General features: G+C 39.7%; 2 protein-coding genes across 9 annotated transcripts; both read right to left on the bottom strand.

Moving 5' to 3' along the window:
• Positions 1-70: 70 nt before the first annotated feature.
• On the bottom strand, positions 71-12,906 carry LOC118365343 (3-phosphoinositide-dependent protein kinase 1-like). Of its 7 annotated transcripts, none has more exons than XM_035747483.1 (15): positions 12,828-12,906; positions 10,045-10,103; positions 7,519-7,710; positions 7,324-7,366; positions 6,989-7,126; positions 6,746-6,890; positions 3,880-3,977; positions 3,422-3,497; positions 3,170-3,238; positions 2,613-2,709; positions 2,327-2,500; positions 1,951-2,180; positions 1,603-1,660; positions 1,207-1,359; positions 71-1,108 (listed from the first exon to the last, which is right to left on the bottom strand). In XM_035747483.1, exons 3-15 carry the CDS (start codon positions 7,606-7,608, stop codon positions 995-997), a joined length of 1,485 nt encoding a protein of 494 aa, XP_035603376.1. In that variant the 5' UTR covers positions 7,609-7,710; positions 10,045-10,103; positions 12,828-12,906; the 3' UTR covers positions 71-994. The 7 variants fall into 7 exon arrangements, with proteins under 7 accessions (XP_035603376.1, XP_035603380.1, XP_035603378.1 ...); XM_035747487.1 differs by having other exon boundaries at positions 3,889-3,977; XM_035747485.1 differs by having other exon boundaries at positions 10,049-10,103; positions 12,828-12,905.
• A 198-nt stretch (positions 12,907-13,104) lies between these two features.
• Positions 13,105-17,850, bottom strand: LOC118365342 (interleukin-21 receptor-like). 2 transcript variants are annotated; one of them, XM_035747479.2, is made up of 9 exons: positions 16,302-17,850; positions 16,105-16,192; positions 15,855-15,987; positions 15,503-15,687; positions 15,237-15,385; positions 14,961-15,132; positions 14,466-14,562; positions 14,271-14,352; positions 13,105-14,165 (listed from the first exon to the last, which is right to left on the bottom strand). In XM_035747479.2, exons 1-9 carry the CDS (start codon positions 16,410-16,412, stop codon positions 13,632-13,634), a joined length of 1,551 nt encoding a protein of 516 aa, XP_035603372.1. In that variant the 5' UTR covers positions 16,413-17,850; the 3' UTR covers positions 13,105-13,631. The 2 variants fall into 2 exon arrangements, with proteins under 2 accessions (XP_035603372.1, XP_035603373.1); XM_035747480.2 differs by having other exon boundaries at positions 14,466-14,559.
• Positions 17,851-18,547: the final 697 nt, after the last annotated feature.

Here is an 18,547-nt window from a genome sequence, read left to right as displayed (position 1 = left end):
AAAAAAGGTTTGGTCCCAAAATGATGATACTGAGCCTTCACCCAAGCTAAGTATAAATAAACACAGGACATTTGTCAAAATCCCACATGCTTTTATTACCAAGCCACCTTATATATATGCTGCATTCTTCCAATTAACAATTTGAAACTTGCACACAAAAAAATAGGCCCACATCTATTTATGTAAAAATAACAATGTCACCATCCATAAATAAAATATAGATTACAATGAAAGGTAGCAAAATATCATAATCTACCATTATCAACTATTTACATTCAATTGATTTACATTTAAATTATGTAAACATGGAGTCAGGTCATTAATCCAAATTATTGCTGTATTTGAACAGTTTGGATAGCATGAGGATTAATCAGCAAAGGATAAAACAAATACAAAATATACATCTTACACTTTACTTGCATCCCACTTTGTACATCACAGCAATGGTCGGTAGAATAGACTAACAAAATATCTGTCTAACATTTACAATCAACTTCTCCCAGAAATGAGAACAGTCAAAAACAGGCTTCAACATCCTCCTCTGCAATTTGGATGAACTGTTCAACCAACATCCATGTCAACTCCTAATTTCTAAAGCAGCACCAGCCCATGTGGTTTGACCAAAGTTTATTCTCTGCTATAGAAGAAAAATAGCTTAGGAAAACCAAGGCCACCATGTCAGAAATGAGACCATCCTAAGAAATCGTCAGTTAGAATAGTTGCAATAGCCATTCTACTTTCTTAAATAATAGGTCCTTTCTATACCAGAATGGCTTTAGATCCAGCTGAATGTATCAAATTCTGCATTACAATGGAACATGCCCTGAACCTGCTGCCCTACAATAAATTAAATGTGTGGAGTAATAGGGAATACGACTTGTAAGCTACATTACAGCTAGGTGTTTTCCATCATTTATGAATTAACGCCTTCATTTTCTGTCTCCTGTCATTACAGGGTAAGTAAGACCTGTCTTCAAAAGATAGTGTACCCAACCTACATGCACGAGTTAAAATGCTTGTTATAGATTTTTTGACACACTTCTTGAATTTTGTTGCACCATTTGTCAGCATTCCCACACGGGTCCATCAGATAGTATGTTCTGTTAGGCTGCAAAGAGGAGGATAGGTCACTGTTACTGATAGTTTTATAAAGTGAGTTTTGTTAGCTAAGGGTGAGCTATTAATTGCAAAAGACAAATTCATTACTGTATGGACAAAGAAGGTCTTGAAGTTCTTGGCCTCTGGGCGCAGTGCGGGGGACCAGGGGATCTCTCCTTTCAAAACCTTGTTAACTGGGTCCACATAGTAAAGGTGTGGTCCCTCAGTCAACAATAGCTGGCGCCGACGTGCAAACAGCCCCTTTAAAAGCAGAGAGCAATTCTCAGACATAAAAAAGAAATCCCTTGCCTGTAGGTAAAGTCAGTAAGTATGGTTCAAGATGCCCCAAATGGATTCCTGGCAGCAATTGCAAACAACTGCCAGAGGAGGGAAGTATGTTGCTTTAGGGTTGGAAGAGTACAGTATCAAGACATTCACTCCTCCCCTTCAAACTGAAAAATAGAACATTACTGTAAAGTAATTCAGGATGACATAAATCCTTACCTTCCTTTTGTCCACTGGTCCCATCTTGAGGATCAAATTATTCTCCACAAACTGATTCCTTAATAGATCAAAAAAAGTGAATTCCCAAAATCTTTCTTGATACAGTTCACACAGTATATCATATTATTGTTGGCATTGTATTGTCTTTAGGCAAAGTGCTTCATGTTTACAAGACATCACAGGTAGAATTGTGTAAATATTGTAAGTAAACATAGGAATCCCAACATATGAGCATGAGATAATCAACTACAGTATGTGTCAATATTATGGTGAGATAATATTGACAGTCTTCTGACACTCTTTCCACAAAAACATGTTTTGCTCACGAGAACATCGCTGCAGGCCTACCAGGGGTTTCTGCTTGTCTGCTTCTCAAGCAGTAGCCGCTTCACCTCAGTGGAAAACTGCAGATCCAGCTCAAAAGAGTTGTTGTCCAGGTCATGAATGTACTGCTCAATGTTGCTGTTGGGCCTTTGTGCAGGGTTGGGGATGGGACTGGGGTTGGCCACAAACAGTGGTTGAAAGGAGCGGGAATGGACAACCTGCATGTTGCTGAACTGGCTGAGGAGGTCATCATACTGTGGATGGAACCACATCATGATCAGGGTGTTTTCAGTACAGATTACAAAACAAGGACACGCTAATTTGACATATTGGGGAAACAATATGTCAACAAGGATTTGTGTTAACCTTTAATTATATATGTCAAGAAGGAAAAACATACGTTTCCATAATAGTCCTCATCATCCTCAGCCATGGCTGGCAGGTAGGGGGTGAGTTTGGGGGGTGTCTGTAGGTGAAGGTTCTCCCATGTGACAGTCTTAAAGAAAAAATGGGCTCTGAGAGGGTTGTACCCACCCATCTCCTCACAACCTAATCGGTTGGAGGGATCCAAGCACTAACACAAAAATAAAGCAATGCTTAGTTAATAATGACACTCATTGGGTCATAGTATGGAACTGAGGAACAACATCCGACTGTATTTGAATAATTCCTATGATTAGACTCACTAGAAGATGTTCCACTAGATCCTTCGCATTAGGAAAGAATTTATCAGGAAATTCATACTCCAGTTTAATAATCTTCTGGAATTTCAGGTAGTCATTCCTGGCGAGCAAATAATACAATCAACCACATGGACAGACAGAAGATCATATGAGAGTGCAAGGCACATGTTAGAACTTGTATCATATTGATGTCTTCTTTGGGGCTTGATTGCCTGGAAGTGGAAGACGCATACAGTATACACAACTGTCACTGTACTTGCCTTTGAAAGGGCTTTGAGGTAAATGTGTTGGTTTATAGTTGAACCATGAAGCTGCTGCCATGTGAGAGCGTGACTGGGGTTTCTTCAAGCCTCCAGGCACTCAATACACAAACAAGTCATAAACACCACAGCCATAACTTCCTGTTATTTCACACAGTGTTTTTAGACTGTGATAACAAATAGACTACATCGTTTACCAAATCAAAGTGCGCTTCTGCAAAGCCCCTGACAATGACGCTTCTCAAATATGTTACCTGAATATTCAAAAAGGAAAATAATAATGTACGATACGCAACTTACCCGGCTCTAAATGGAGGTAATCCTGCTACCAACTGGTAGATGATACAGCCTAAACCCCAAAGGTCAGAGCTAAAACACATCAGAAAACATGACAGATTCAGTTAACTTTTTTCAATTTGGGGTTTTATCATAGTGATGTAAAAATGGCCTTGTTCCCAGCTGCATAAAGCATGGCAAGCGAGGATACACTAACAGATGACCTTTGAATATTGGATTCAAATCAGGGTACTGAATGAATTCAAGTCAAACTACCTTTTGCAGGCAGATTTCTGAGTCAGTAGTTCTGGAGAAACATACTCAGCTGTTCCGACAAAGGAGTTTGCTCTGTCTGCAAAAGAAAACAATCATATGAATTAGATGTATGTACAAATTATTCACATGACACATTTGGTACCGTCACTGAAGATGTCTTGAGTCAATTGTGCTTAAAATTACATTATTGACTCATACCAATTATTAAAATTATATTCCGAGCACCGTATAACTAGCAATTTGCTATAATTTGCTTCCATATCTATGAAGTCCACATAGAGACCCTTGTGCATGTGCCTATAAATAACAAAAACACTTTTCTGTTAGCCTTTAGAGAGGTATAGATAGATAAGTTAACCACAATACGATAAGGGGTAAACAAACCAATGTACCGTACTTAGTCTATTAACAAACTGGAGGAAAATTACACAAAAACAAAGCAATATGTGTTAAATTACTTTGTGTACCATCTGATGAGAGTTGTTTTGCAGTTCCAAAGTCTGTTATTTGAATGTGCATGTCCTCATTCAGTAAAATATTCTCTGGTTTGAGGTCCCTGTAAAGAAAAAGCCACACCATTTAAAACCTTAAAATAAAATTCATATTATGACATTTTAACAAACCTAACGCAGTGGTAAATCTAAGCACTGGCGATAGCACTGTAGGTTCAGGGGTGTGTCAGAAATATTTTTGCCAATTTCACAGCTGGAATTATGACTACAATAGCTGGCAGTGGCGCAAAAGGGCTGGGTTTTGATGAATGAACAAGTTGTAGGTGTGAAGAGGGCTTGGCCACTCACCGGTCAATCAATGCGTTCCATGGCTTAATACTGCATGTGTTTGTCTCAAGTTCTGTTTGTTATTGACAGTCTTTGCATTGTCAATTCGGCTGGAGGCACAGAATATTATTTCGTCCTGGTCCATTTTGGATTGATACTAAAGTTTATTAAATAGCATAGGCTACAGTAACGAGTTTGCTCAATAGCCTATGTTTGGAGAGTTGGAAGTCAACATTGTTGTAATTGGCTTCAAAGAGCTTAGCCTAGCCTTATATGTATGTCTTTATGTGTCAAACTTTTCCTAAAAAAAAAAAAAATACTAGGTAAATTGTATTGTATGTGTGAGGCACATCCTCAATAAGCGAAATATAGCTTAGGCCTACCGTTGATACTGCATTATAGGACTGAATCATTTAAATATGTTTGGAGGAGTGCGTATTTGGGAACCAGATGAGAGGCGCTCTTTGGAGCTGGGGATCAATACTTGGAACAAGTGAAATGAAGTATGCAGGTAGGCATATGTGTGTATGTTTTAGGATGTGCAGTATATTTTCAATTCAAGTGTCTTCACCCATAGCATTTGCACGTCTATACAAAATACTAGGCTCCTGTCGATTGTATCGTTACCTATGTGCTCGGCAGATTTTCAATAATGTTTATATACACTGGTCAAAAAAATAAAGGGAACACTTAAACAACACCATGTAACTCCAAGTCAATCACACTTCTGTGAAATCAAACTGTCCACTTAGGAAGCAACACTGATTGACAATACATTTCACATGCTGTTGTGCAAATGGAATAGACAACAGGTGGAAATTATAGACAATTAGCAAGACACCCCCAATAAAGGAGTGGTTCTGCAGGTGGTGACTACAGACCACTTCTCAGTTCCTATGCTTCCTGGCTGATGTTTTGGTCACTTTTGAATGCTGGCGGTGCTTTCACTCTAGTGGTAGCATGAGACGGAGTCTACAACCCACACAAGTGGCTCAGGTAGTGCAGCTCATCCAGGATGGCACATCAATGCAAGCTGTGGCAAGAAGGTTTGCTGTGTCTGTCAGCGTAGTGTCCAGAGCATGGAGGCGCTACCAGGAGACAGGCCAGTACATCAGGAGACGGGGAGGAGGCCGTAGGAGGGCAACAACCCAGCAGCAGGACCGCTACCTCCGCCTTTGTGCAAGGAGGAGCAGGAGGAGCACTGCCAGAGCCCTGCAAAATGACCTCCAGCAGGCCACAAATGTGCATGTGTCTGCTCAAATGGTCAGAAACAGACTCCATGAGGGTGGTATGAGGGTCCGACATCCACAGGTGGGGATTGTGCTTACAGCCCAACACCGTGCAGGACGTTTGGCATTTGCCAGAGAACACCAAGATTGGCAAATTCACCACTGGTGCCCTGTGCTCTTCAGAGATGAAAGCAGGTTCACACTGAGCACATGTGACAGACGTGACAGTCTGGAGACGCCGTGGAGAACGTTCTGCTGCCTGCAACATCCTCCAGCATGACCGGTTTGGCGGTGGGTCAGTCATGGTGTGGAGTGGCATTTCTTTGGGGGGGCCACACAGGTCTCCATGTGCTCGCCAGAGGTAGCCTGACTGCCATTAGGTACCGAGATGAGATCCTCAGACCCCTTGTGAGACCATATGCTGGTGCAGTTGGCCCTGGGTTAATCCTAATGCAAGACAACGCTAGACCTCATGTGGCTGGAGTATGTCAGCAGTTCCTGCAAGAGGAAGGCATTGATGCTATGGACTGGCCCGCCTGTTCCCCAGACCTGAATCCAATTGAGCACATCTGGGACATCATGTCTCGCTCCATCCACCAATGCCACGTTGCACCACAGACTGTCCAGGAGTTGGCGGATGCTTTAGTCCAGGTCTGGGAGGAGATCCCTCAGCAGACCATCCGCCACCTCATCAGGAGCATGCCCAGGCATTCTAGTGAGGTCATACAGGCACGTGGAGGCCACACACACTACTGAGCCTCATTTGGACTTGTTTTAAGGATATTACATCAAAGTTGGCTCAGCCTGTAGTGTGGTTTTCCATTTTAATTTTGAGTGTGACTCCAAATCCAATACATTTGATTTCCATTGATAATTTTTGCGTGATTTTGTTGTCAGCACATTCAACTATGTAAAGACAAAAGTATCTAATAAGAATATTTCATTAATTCAGATCTAGGATGTGTTATTTTAGTGTTCCCTTTATTTTTTTGAGCAGTGTAGTTTGCAAGTATGTGTATTGTGAATAATGAAAAAGCAGAGGGCAAAAACCTCCAAAATGTTTACTCAGTGCAAGCGAGCTGATATTAGTCAGGGAAATTGCCGAACCTGGCATTAGGTCTGGAAAATGCCAGTGTGCCAGCTTTTACATGACAAAATTGCAAACTAAGCGGCAGCTGGAAATAGAGCCCACAATTTATAATCAAGGAACATTATAAAAATTCCACGAAAAATTATTCAAAGATACAAAAATATCAACTCAATCTAATCAATTAATGTTTGTCAAACTTAACAATACATTGTGAAATTGGTCTTACCTGTGAATTATGCCTTTAGAATGCAAATACTGTAATGCACATACTATTTCAGCAGAGTAGAATCTAGTGCACGTCTCATCGAAGGAGCCTATTTTGCGAATGTATTTCAGTAATTCCCCATTTCTTGCATAGCTTATGCCAAAATCTAACAGGAGGCAGTTAAGGATAATGGTACTAAGATCACAAAATAGATTAGACCAGAAGTCTTAAAGTAGCCCATGTTATGATTATTTAAAAGGATACACAACCTTTTCACATCTTGAAATGTGAAGTAGAGCTTGACGATAAATGGATGGTCTAAGCTTGACATGATATCCCTCTCTCGCGTCACGCAATGTGCCTTGTTCTCCTTCCGGATGTGCATCTTCTCCAGAATCTTCACTGAAACACAATTCAAACCGATATGCTTCACTCTGTGTTTATGACTGAATCAAATTCCAGTTTCCTCACTTCAAAGAGCATTATTGTTCAGCACAAATGCATTTAAGTTATAAGCAGAATCCAGGACAGTCATTTGAACGCCACTTGAGGATCATCAGCCTCATGCAACAAGAGAAAACATATTTGTAGTGTCTTACTAGCATATTCCTTCCCTGTGGCCTGTTCTCTTGCCAGCACAACCTGAAACAAGTTTGCAATCAACAAAGATTTGTTTTTTAACAATCCAACCCTTTACCAACAATAGAAAATAAAAAGTAATTAATATGATTGAAACTGTAATCTATAAGTCCCCCACACAAAATACAACACCATAGAAAATTACGAGGACTTACTGTTGAATAGGAGCCTTCTCCAAGAATTCGACCAAATGTGAAGTCCTCTGGCTGCTTTACAAGCTTTGGGGAGGCTTGAGGGCCCTCCATTCTTAGATGGAGGAACAAACTGGAGTCCAGGTGATTCTTACCATAGAAGGAGGAGGGGAGGAACACAGGATGATGCTGGACAGAATAGGAACGGCATCATACCTTAAAGGATGTGCAGACAGAAAAACAAGTCACATAACAAAAAAAGGAAACTACACCACACTTTCCCTCCCGTCTCTCTCACACACACACAAGAAAACCACCATACAGCGAGTAACCCACAGCTGATAAACTAGCGTGCTGCTTCCGCATAGGGAGGGTTCTTGTTTTTTCTTTTTCACACATGACTACAGGTGTTGTTCCAATTCCTTATAAATACCACTTCATTATTCAAGTAAGACTCCAAGAGAGAAAGGGTCTTTACTATCTGAGATATCTACTGCAGCCCTCATCCTCCACATACAACACATTCTGTTAAAGTTCCCCAAAGCACACATCCCTGGGTCGCTCCCCTTTTCAGTTCGCTGCAGCTAGCAACTGGAACGAGCTGCAACAAACACTAAAACTGGACAGTTTTATCTCCATCTCTTCATTCAAAGCCCTAGTCATGGACACTCTTACTGACAGATGTGGCTGCTTTGCGTGATGTATTGTTATCTCTACCCTTTGTGCTGTTGTCTGTGCCCAAGAGTGTTTGTACTCTGTTTTGTGCTGCTACCATATTGTGCTGCTGCCATGTTGTGTTGCTACCACATTGTTGTCATGTTATGTTGCTACCATGCTGTGTTGTCATGTGTTGCTGCCATGCTTTTTTAACATTTTATATTTAACCTTTATTTAACTAGGCAGGTCAGTTAGGAACAAATTCTTATTTACAATGACGGCCAACACGGCCACGCCCAAACAACGCTGGGCCAATTGTGCACCACCCTATGGGCCTCCCAATCACAGCAAGTTGTGATACAGCCTGGAATCGAACCAGGGTGTCTGTAGTGACACCTCAAGCACTACCTTAGACAGCACCTTAGACCTCTGTGCCACTTGAGAGCCCGGTTATTTGTGGAAATAACACATATGGAATCATGTAGTAACCAAAATAAGTGTTAAACAAATAAAAATATATTTTAGATTTTAGATTCTTCAAAGTAGCCACCATTTGCCTTGATGACAGCTTTGCACACACTTGACATTCTCTCAACCAGCTTCATGAGGTAGTCACCTGGAATGCATTTCAATTAACAGGTGTGGCTTGTTAAAAGTTCATTTGTGGAATTTCTTTCCTTCATGGTCGAATTGCTGCAAAAGAAAAACTACTGAAGGACATCAATAAGAAAAAGAGACATGCTTGGTCCAAAAAACACAAGCAATAGATATTAGACCGGTGGAAATCTAGACCGGTGGAAATCTGTCCTTTGGTCTGATGAGTCCAAATTTGAGATTTTTGGCTCCAACTGCAGTGTCTTTGTGAGATGCATGGATGACCTCCATATGTGTGGTTCCCATTGCGGAGCATGGAGGAGGAGGTGTGATGGTGCTTTGCTGGTGACACTGTCAGTGATTTATTTAGAATTCAATGTACACTTAACCAGCATGGCTACCACAGCATTCTGCAGCGATATGCCATCCCATCTGGTTTGCGCTTAGTGGGACTATCATTTGTTTTTAAACAGGACAATGACCCAACACCACTACAGGATTTGTAAGGGCTATTTGACCAAGAAGGAGAGTGATGGAGTGCTGGATCAGATGACCTGGCCTCCACAATCATCCGACGTCAACCAAAATGAGTTGGTTTGGGATGAGTTGGACCACAGAGTGAATGAAAAGCAGAAAACAACTGCTCAGCATATGTGGGGACTCCTTCAAGATTGTTGGAAAAGTATTCAAGGTGAAGCTGATTGAAAGAACGCCAAGCATGTGCAAAGCTGTCATCAAGGCAAAGGGTGGCTTCTTTGAAGAATCTCAAATATTATATTTATATACACTTTTTTGGTTACTACATGATTCCTTATGAGTTATTTCATAGTTTTGATATCTTCACTATTATTCTACAATGTAGAAAATAGTAAACATAAAGAAAAACCCTTGAAAGAGTAGGTGTGTCCAAACTTTTGACTGGTACTGTATATTTGAATAAAACATAATCATTTCAATGTTTGGGATTCTTTCGGTACATTTTTAGTCTACAAATGATCACATAACAATAATACATTATTGAAAATAAACTCTTTAATCCCACCCCTCAGCCACGCTCAGCCCATCCCACCTATCACCATAGACCACTCTCGTTTGGTTTCCATGTGCCATATATTTTTCAATTGTGCAGTGATATTTTACATACATTTTGTACCTTTCTAATCATATAGTATCCACAGATTGTGAGCGAAAGGTGAAAACCTTTCCTACGAGTATTATTATATTATTTATTGACTGACTGGATAAATCAATCAATTGTGCGGCAGTTTTAACATGACGAAATTGCAAACGAACACTTACTAACATGCTTTTGACACTTGCAACTCCTTAGCGCCAGCTGAAAATAGAGCCCACAATTTCTAAACAAGGAACATAAAAATTAAAAGTTATTCAAAGATCAAAAAATATCAAAGAAATTAATGTTCATGTCAAACTTCATAATACATAGTGAAATTGGTCTTACCTGTGAATTATACCTTTAGAATGCAAATACTGTAATGCACATACTATTTCAGCAGAGTAGAATCTAGTGCACAAATTATTTGTACTTATTTTCCGGCCCCCTGACCATCCACTCAAGAAAAAAACAGAAACAGACTGTGACTGAATCTAGTTGATAATCCCTGATGTAGGGTACTTTCCACTCCAGACACCTGCCACGGAAGGCAGTGCTCCAACAACACCATGACAAAACTATAAACCACAGAAACCAGAAGGGTATGTCCCTTTGCACATAGAAATGTACAATTTAGAAGAAAACAGCTCTTACAGTAAAAACAAAAAAGCTAATAATTAACTGGGACAATCAAAGCCATCTGTCCTTGAGACAGGAAATCATAGCCTAGTCTAACCTCCAAAGCAGTGAACAAGCCAATAAAAGTAAATGACCTGTGTTCTTGGAAACTTAAATAACTGGTCATAAATCTGTATTTTTAAACAACATTATTTTATGAACAGATTAAGATCATTGTGGTTTCCTGTTGTGACACGTCTTGCCTTGGTGAGAAAGAGAGCTTCCTTAAATGTTTGTGTTCAAGCTTATCCATAATAGAGCCCCACAGTGGAGGTGTCATAATACCCATAAACCTAGCGGTCAAACAGGGAAATGGTTAGAATAGTTTTTCTAAAACATCAAATAAGGGCTGTGTTTTGTGTAGGCATACCCCGGCGTGATGTTTTGATAACCATGTAAATTTCTCTCGGACAAGGTGACTTTTATCAATATATACACTACCGTTCAAAAGTTTGGGGTCACTTAGAAATGTCCTTGTTTTTGAAAATTGTCCATTAAAATAACATCAAATTGTTCAGAAATACAGTGTAGACATAGTTAATGATGTAAATGACTATTGTAGCTGGAAATGGCAGATTTTTAATGGAATATCTACATAGGCCCATTATATTCGGCTCTATTTACTCTCAGATTCAAAAATGCTAATTAGCAGCAAAGTAGACATGCAAAACTACAAAACCATGAAAGGTCCTACACGCCATCTCCAGCTGACACCTTTGCTAACAGGCCAATTTAATACTTGCACAAGACAGTTCACAGAATTGTCCATTAAAGAAATGTAGCCAATTTATTCATTACTACATTTATTATTATTATTATTATATTATATTACATTTAATTAACATTAGATAGGTAATCCAGAGATTCTTAACTTTGCCTCGATTCGGCAGTCTCGTCCAGATCATCATGGCATTTGTAGTTCTTTATGATAGCCATATTAGCAGCTAATTAGCATTTCAAATAAAAAATAAATAAAAAAATGGGGGGGTTAATCCAGGCGAATATATTGATAAAAGTCACCTTGTCATAGACCTAGAGAGATCGAAACGGTTTTTAAAACATCATACCAGGGTAAGCCTACACGAAACAAAGCCCTTTTTTTTAAGTGGTTCGAAAATTCCCTATGAATGGTGGAAAAACAATTGAAACCATTTCCCTGTTTGACCACTAGGTGTTATGGGTATGATGACTGTGGTACTCTATGGCCCTATAATATTACAGCTCTCAGGAGGACTGTAGCCTTCTGTTTGTGTGTTGGTAATCGGTCTCCATCAGGGAACTAGATTCAGTAGCAGGCCGTTTTCTTTCTTGTGCGGATGGATGGTCAGGGGGCCGAGACATAATTACAAACAATTCGCAGACTAAAAATTGACCACAAGAAGCGCAAACAGATATATTTGACTAAAACATAATAATTTCAAACCTTGCTGACATTTATATATGATCAAATACAGTATATCTCACTATTATGCATGGGAATACTTTGGAACAGATTTCCTAAATTAAAATAACTTGGACCTGATTTACTTTTGTTTGAAAGATCTTTTATGTCTAACATAAAAATAATAAATAAAATCAAATGCGGGCCAAATTCGGCCAGGGGGCCGCCAGTTGGGGAACCCTGGTCTACATCCTCTGCCATTAGGTCTGACCTTTATGGCACAGGTTGGTGGTAATACCGTAGCAGATAACCAAAACAAACAGTTAAATGAACAATCCTTCTAGATGTAACATTACAGTAATGTTAAGAGATGGCTGCAGAAGTATAGGCCTAGCCAGATTTAGCCGACTAAACTCAACGATTTACGATCTATTTGAGCTCCGACTAGCGTTAGCGTGGCAGACTGCAGCTCCGACGTCACATAAAATAACGTTTTTTTGTTTTTTTTTAACTACGGATTTCAGCACCCAAAGAAAAGTCCGCATTTACACAGGACAATGTCATTTGTAAATGCGGACTATTCTTTGGGTGCTGAAATCCGTAATATTTAAAAACAAAAAGTTTAGTCGGCTCGTGCTGCCAGTTTGAAAAGTGTTGGTCAGTCAATAAATTTCTCAAATTTGAGGAGACATCTGCACACACGGATGTGCTAAGGTAGTAATATAGCTGATGTTAGCCAGTACCAGTGCTAGCTGCTGACTGTTAGACCCAACACCGAACATGAAAGTGAATCTTACCCGCACACTCTAAACTGCCTAGCTAACGTTAGTAGTTTAAGGTCACTAAGTGCCTGACTTTCACCATTCCCACAATCAACTGACAGTTAATGCAACACAGGCAGATACTCACTATCTGGCCAGTGGTTGCTTGCTGACATGGATGGAAGTCCTAAAGCAAACTAGCTACATACTGGGTTCATTTCCCGAAACATGACGTCATATCACAACAAAACATTTGACTCTCGTTCATTTGTAGCACGCGCACATGTTTTGAAATTGCACCAAGAATGAAAGATGAAGCAAGTTGAAGACCATTGGTTGGCTATACATATATATTGTTGCAATTGTCTTTACTGATAACTATAGCTACTCATCTACTTTTTTTGCGAAATAGAAAACGATACATATAAACCATACCAATGTATTATTGCATTTACAATAGCGAACAAGTATGTAATACAAGACAAATTAAAGGACATAGTAATTACAGGATTATCAAACTACTTTCAAAATATTACATAGAGCTCAAATTGTCATCCAAGAAACTGCACCTCGCCAATTTCTCCTCTAAGTGTTGAGTCGCAGCATCCTCTGGTGGTTAACTCACATACTGAAGGATCAATGGCTCTAGTGCCATCAGTGCAGACAAATTATGAAATGAACTGGTCCAAAGTAGCTATTTAAGCTATCACACAATTGATACAGTAATAAAAAAATGTACAATATTTCAAACGGACAAAACACATTTCATTACAGTATAGTATACACAATTCTACTTCAGAATTTAAAAAAAGAAACTGCTAATTATCATAAGTCAACATTATGTAATTTAGGAAATTGTAAAGACTATGACAACCCTTGCTCAGTACATTATCAAAACCCAAGTAGTAGGCCATCTGTGTCATACTGGCATATGATGTAACATTTGGTAACTTCACTCAGTGGCACAGGTTTCCTCCTTACCTGGTCCCTCTATGCAATAACTATTCAAGGGATGAGTAGAGACCTCTTTGGACACACCAGTGGGGATAAAACCTTTAGAGGTTTCGTGTAGGATACAGTAATCAGTACAGATGCATTCTGGCTCACTAGATACAGGACTATTAGGCAAGCTGCTCTCAGGGCTGAGTGTTAAGTCCTCGCATCCAGAGTCCCCCTCACAGGCGACCGAAGGGTCCTGAGAGAAAGAGGTGCCCTTCCCTCCAAACAGGAGTTCTAGGGGAGAGCAGGGCAGCTGGGTGTAAGGAATGTCCCCTGGACCATTTCCATTTGGACTGTTACTGCAGACCCAGTCCATCACTGAGGGACCAACATAGGGAGTGTGAACTTGTGCTAGGGGATATGGTGTTGTAGCTGAACTGTCCTGGTCCTCTACTATAGGTTTGGCCTCAATAATCAAAGTATCGATGGTCAGGAGCTCTTCTGTTTTGTATGTTTGTATCAGATTGCACTCTGACTCAAGCCAGTCCTATAGAGAAAAAAATATTAAGATATAAACTGCATCCCAGGGACCATTTTGAAGGTGTTATGAGGACCACTTTGGGAAAATAATAAATTAATTAGTAGACTTTACCTGGAAATGTTTGTTATCTTTGTAGAGAGGTTTGAAAAAAGGGGCTGGGCTTGGCACATCATAGAAAGCTTTTATCTTCATTCTATGACACAAATGATTGCACATGATTTGTTTTTTTTTGCTTCCAAATCAGTCTCGCTCTCTCATGACACAATTTTTAAGTATTTGTATGGGTTTCTGAAGAAGACCAGTTACCTTGTCGTGGGGTTGTAAAATACAAACAACAGAACTCCAGCAATCACACAAACTGGAAATACAAACTTGCTGAGGACAAGGACTATAGTTGGTTCTGCTGAAGGAGAAAATGAGTATATGCATCAATGGCTGTGTTTAGACAAGCAGCCCAATTCTGATAATTTTATCACTAATTGGTCTGTCTAAACACAGCCTAAATGGTTTGCCATAGCATATTTTGGGACAATAACAAAGAGGCGATAGGTAAGAGTGGTATATGATTGAACTAGTTTGTCTCCAAAGGGGCGGCAGGGTAGCCTAGTGGTTAGAGTGTTGGACTAGTAACCGAAAGGTTGCAAGTTCAAATCCCTGAGCTGACAAGGTACAAATATGTCGTTCTGCCCCTGAACAGGCAGTTAACCCACTGTTCCTAGGACGTCATTGAAAATAAGAATTTGTTCTTAACTGACTTTCCTAGTTAAATAAAGTAAAAATTAAAAAGCAGATCTCTCTCACCTTCCTTTGCATCAGTCCTCAATTGCACCAATGCACTCCACGGACTCCACTGTCCTTTATATCCAGAGGACTCATATAGCCCGGATCTCACTTTCAGAACATATGTGGTACCTGGCTCAAGTCTAGATGCATCAATTAAAATAGATTTGTTTTGAGGGGACACACAAAACCCCTGAGAAAAAAATCCAGGAAACAATTTAGCAAACAACCATTGACTTTAACAATTGAAGCATGAATTTTATTAAGATGCTCTTTATTAAGATTCTCTTTATTTACCTCGCTCTTATTGCCATGGTATTTGTTGATGAAGAGTTGGTAAGGGAACTCTGTTATATATGGATGGTGTTCATATCCACTTTGCCAAGTGCATTTGTAACCCTCTGAAGTCCACTGGACAGCGAGATGACTTGGAGCTGTTGGTTGAACTGATGACAGAGAGTTAGTCATTACACATATTTGTCAGCTATATTTTGCACAAACATAATTATTTCATGCCATATTTCATGAATTGCAAATCAATATAATCTTCACAGGGAACTTACTATTTTTGAACGGTTCAAAGCCTCTCAAGTTTGATTGGCAGTCAATGTAATAACAAAGCTGTACATTGAAACAGTCCATTTCATTAAATGAAGAGCCGTGGTACGTTACATTCTTATCAAAATCGGCCACAAATGTGCAACCATAACTGTCCCCCATCTTCACCAGTGGACATTTGAATGTAATCCTGTGGAAAAATGTTTTGTGTGATTCAAATGATATTAGAAATGATTTATCCTCTGCATATTTTTTTTCCCATTTAATGTTGTCTATTCATCTCTCCACTTCATGCAATGGACAGAACCAAGAGATTTATAACATAAGAATCCATCATCTGCACACAATAAGGCTCACCCAACTCCACCAGACCAGATAAAATTCAACCAGTAGTGGGTATTGTTGACACCTGCAGGCTCATCAGTGATGCTCAAAGTACAGGTAATTGTAAACCAATAATCAGATACACAGGTGAGTCGATCTGTCATTTCTGTGAAGAAACACACCCTTTATCACAACCCATGTCACCTATGTTATGATCTTTTACTCCTGGACATGAATCTGAACATGAACAAAAAGAACAGTACAATGGACTATTGTACAGTACCTCCAGAAGAGCAGCACACTGATAGTTGGATGATGTTCCAAACTGCACAAAGTGCAAGTAGAAGCTTCATCTTAGCATGAGTGTAGGGCTAAACCAGGAAAAACATGTATAAGTCATGTACAATGTGCAAATTGTGCATTTTATCATAATGTGGAAAGTACACAATGGAAAACATTTCGGAGAAAGGTCCATACTACCTTGTGCATGGGTCTTGTGGATAGGGCATCTCTCAGAGAGAATGAATGAGTGAAGTCAAGCATCATAATGCTATAACAACACGATGAGAGGAAGTCAGGTCCTGTCATCATATGAAAGCTGTTCACTTCTCCACGCCTTCTTCAATGCCTCTCTGTGACAGAGTTGATTACTATCTAATTGCTCAAATTAACCCATCGTAATATTTTTTATGAACACATCTCTAAGATTTTCTATTTCACATTACACACTTGTAATTTAAAAAAAGGTGATGTGTTGGTGTACAAGTCATATTTAAGCATCATGAATATAATGAACTAAGCTATAGTTTATTATAATATTCCTGATATTCATATAAAATGTGTTTTAACATACTCTTCAGTGCAATCAAATCAATCTGTTTCACATTTCTCAAAGATTGTTAACGGAAACTAGACAGTGGTTTAACTCATTGTGATAACGGTGCAACGGCAACATCTAGATTATAGAATTTGATACCTAGTGGAGAGTCAATTTATCAGATGTAGCCTACCGCTGCAAGCTTTTAGTTCACAGTCACAAGTAGCTATAATTTCTTATCAGCAAATGAGAATGGTAAAGAGAAATGACAGAACTGCATTAAAGCAGACCTAAATCTGTGTTCTGATGCATTTATGCATCGTACAGAAAAAGGAGACCAATATCTGAATGCTGGAATGCTCCCATAACTTAATAATATTCTTTTGACCCCTATGGGACATTATCATGCATATGAGAAAAAAATGTGTACTTTAAATGAGCAACCATTAGTTGAAACAATAACAAAGTGGCCACCAGCCTCTGTTTTGGTAATACCTGAGGGATGGCCCTGGAGACATGTAACCACTCATAAATTCATAGACAGCGCTATTGATGCAAGGAATGACCATCCAAAATATCAACTTTTTAAGCATATTTTGAGGCTGTACAGTTTTTGTTTCCACTTACAATGTTTACAAACATTGGAGTAAAACAAGCTTATATTTTGTCTTCTGATTGGGTATGACAGTTGAATTAAGCTCATGAGGCATTTAAAGTTATATTCTTCAAGAATAAATTAGTTTATATAATTCATTTATAAGTCAAAAAATGGATGGATGTAGCAACTGTGGATTATCCCTTTAAAGATTTAACAAGTGATTGAAAATGAATGCAAACTCAACTGGATCCATTGTCACAAACATAAGAAACATTAGATGACAAACATGATATAAAAACAATACCCCTTCCACATGGAAAATGCATGAGAAATGAAGCCGTAAAAAATGATTAATTTACATGAAGGCCAAAATCTAGGTCTGGGAAGGCCAAAATTAGTAATCTACATCTATTTACATAATGCAACATGACAACTATTGTCAAACAATATTATTGTATTACTACGACAAACAATTTTTATGTTGGGAAGAAATCATTCCTACTCCACTTAAAAAAAAAAAAAAACATGATGACAATATGAACAATATACCTATACCAGGGAAAGTAAGGAATTTTACAAATATGCTGAAACACTGTCAGTGACACAGGAGATGAGGGAGAACTCACATCGTCCTGTTCTGTCCTGAGTTGGTTGTGTCCTCTTGCATAGTGTTACCTGTCACCCACTGTTTGACATATTCAGAAGGGGAACTGCCTACCCCACTCAGTAAACCAGAATCTATCTGCTTCTCAGATTCAAAGTTAGTGTTCACAGGGCTGCTACAGTCAGACTCAACAAAGACTCCACTGTCAATGGTGTCCACACTGTCCAGATCCAGCACCAAGGGAGGGTAGCCGTCCTCTGAGTCCAATGAAATCTGCTCTGGTTGATAGTTGCAGGCCTGTAGCTGGAACTGCCACTTCATAGCAGGCAGGCCCGTTGATGCCTGTCTTCCACTCTGCCCAGATAACCCTCCTTCCTCTTCTGCCCCAGCACCAAGAGGGCCCTCCGTCTCACTGTCCATACCTCCTCTGCTGCCTCCAGTATATTGGGAGAAGCTTTCCCCACCTTGGCTGCACTTGTATGTCACCCAAGAACTCCCTGACAAAGCTCCTTCCTCCCCAGACACCATCACAGTATTGATGGAGACGTGTCCAGCAGAGTGACAGGTGCCCTGGTCCCCACTGCTGCTGCTGCTGTCTTCCTCCACACTCAGCCTGGACAGCCCGAGGATGTCTAGCTGCTTCTCAGCCATCCTCTGTGTAGGTGGGTTTTTCTCCAAGGGATCCAGCTCACTGAAGATGAAGACAG

Source organism: Oncorhynchus keta, chromosome 32 (assembly GCF_023373465.1).
Source record: "Oncorhynchus keta strain PuntledgeMale-10-30-2019 chromosome 32, Oket_V2, whole genome shotgun sequence".
NCBI classification, from domain to species: Eukaryota; Metazoa; Chordata; class Actinopteri; order Salmoniformes; family Salmonidae; genus Oncorhynchus; species Oncorhynchus keta.
This window is presented reverse-complemented; position numbering and strand designations above follow the sequence as displayed.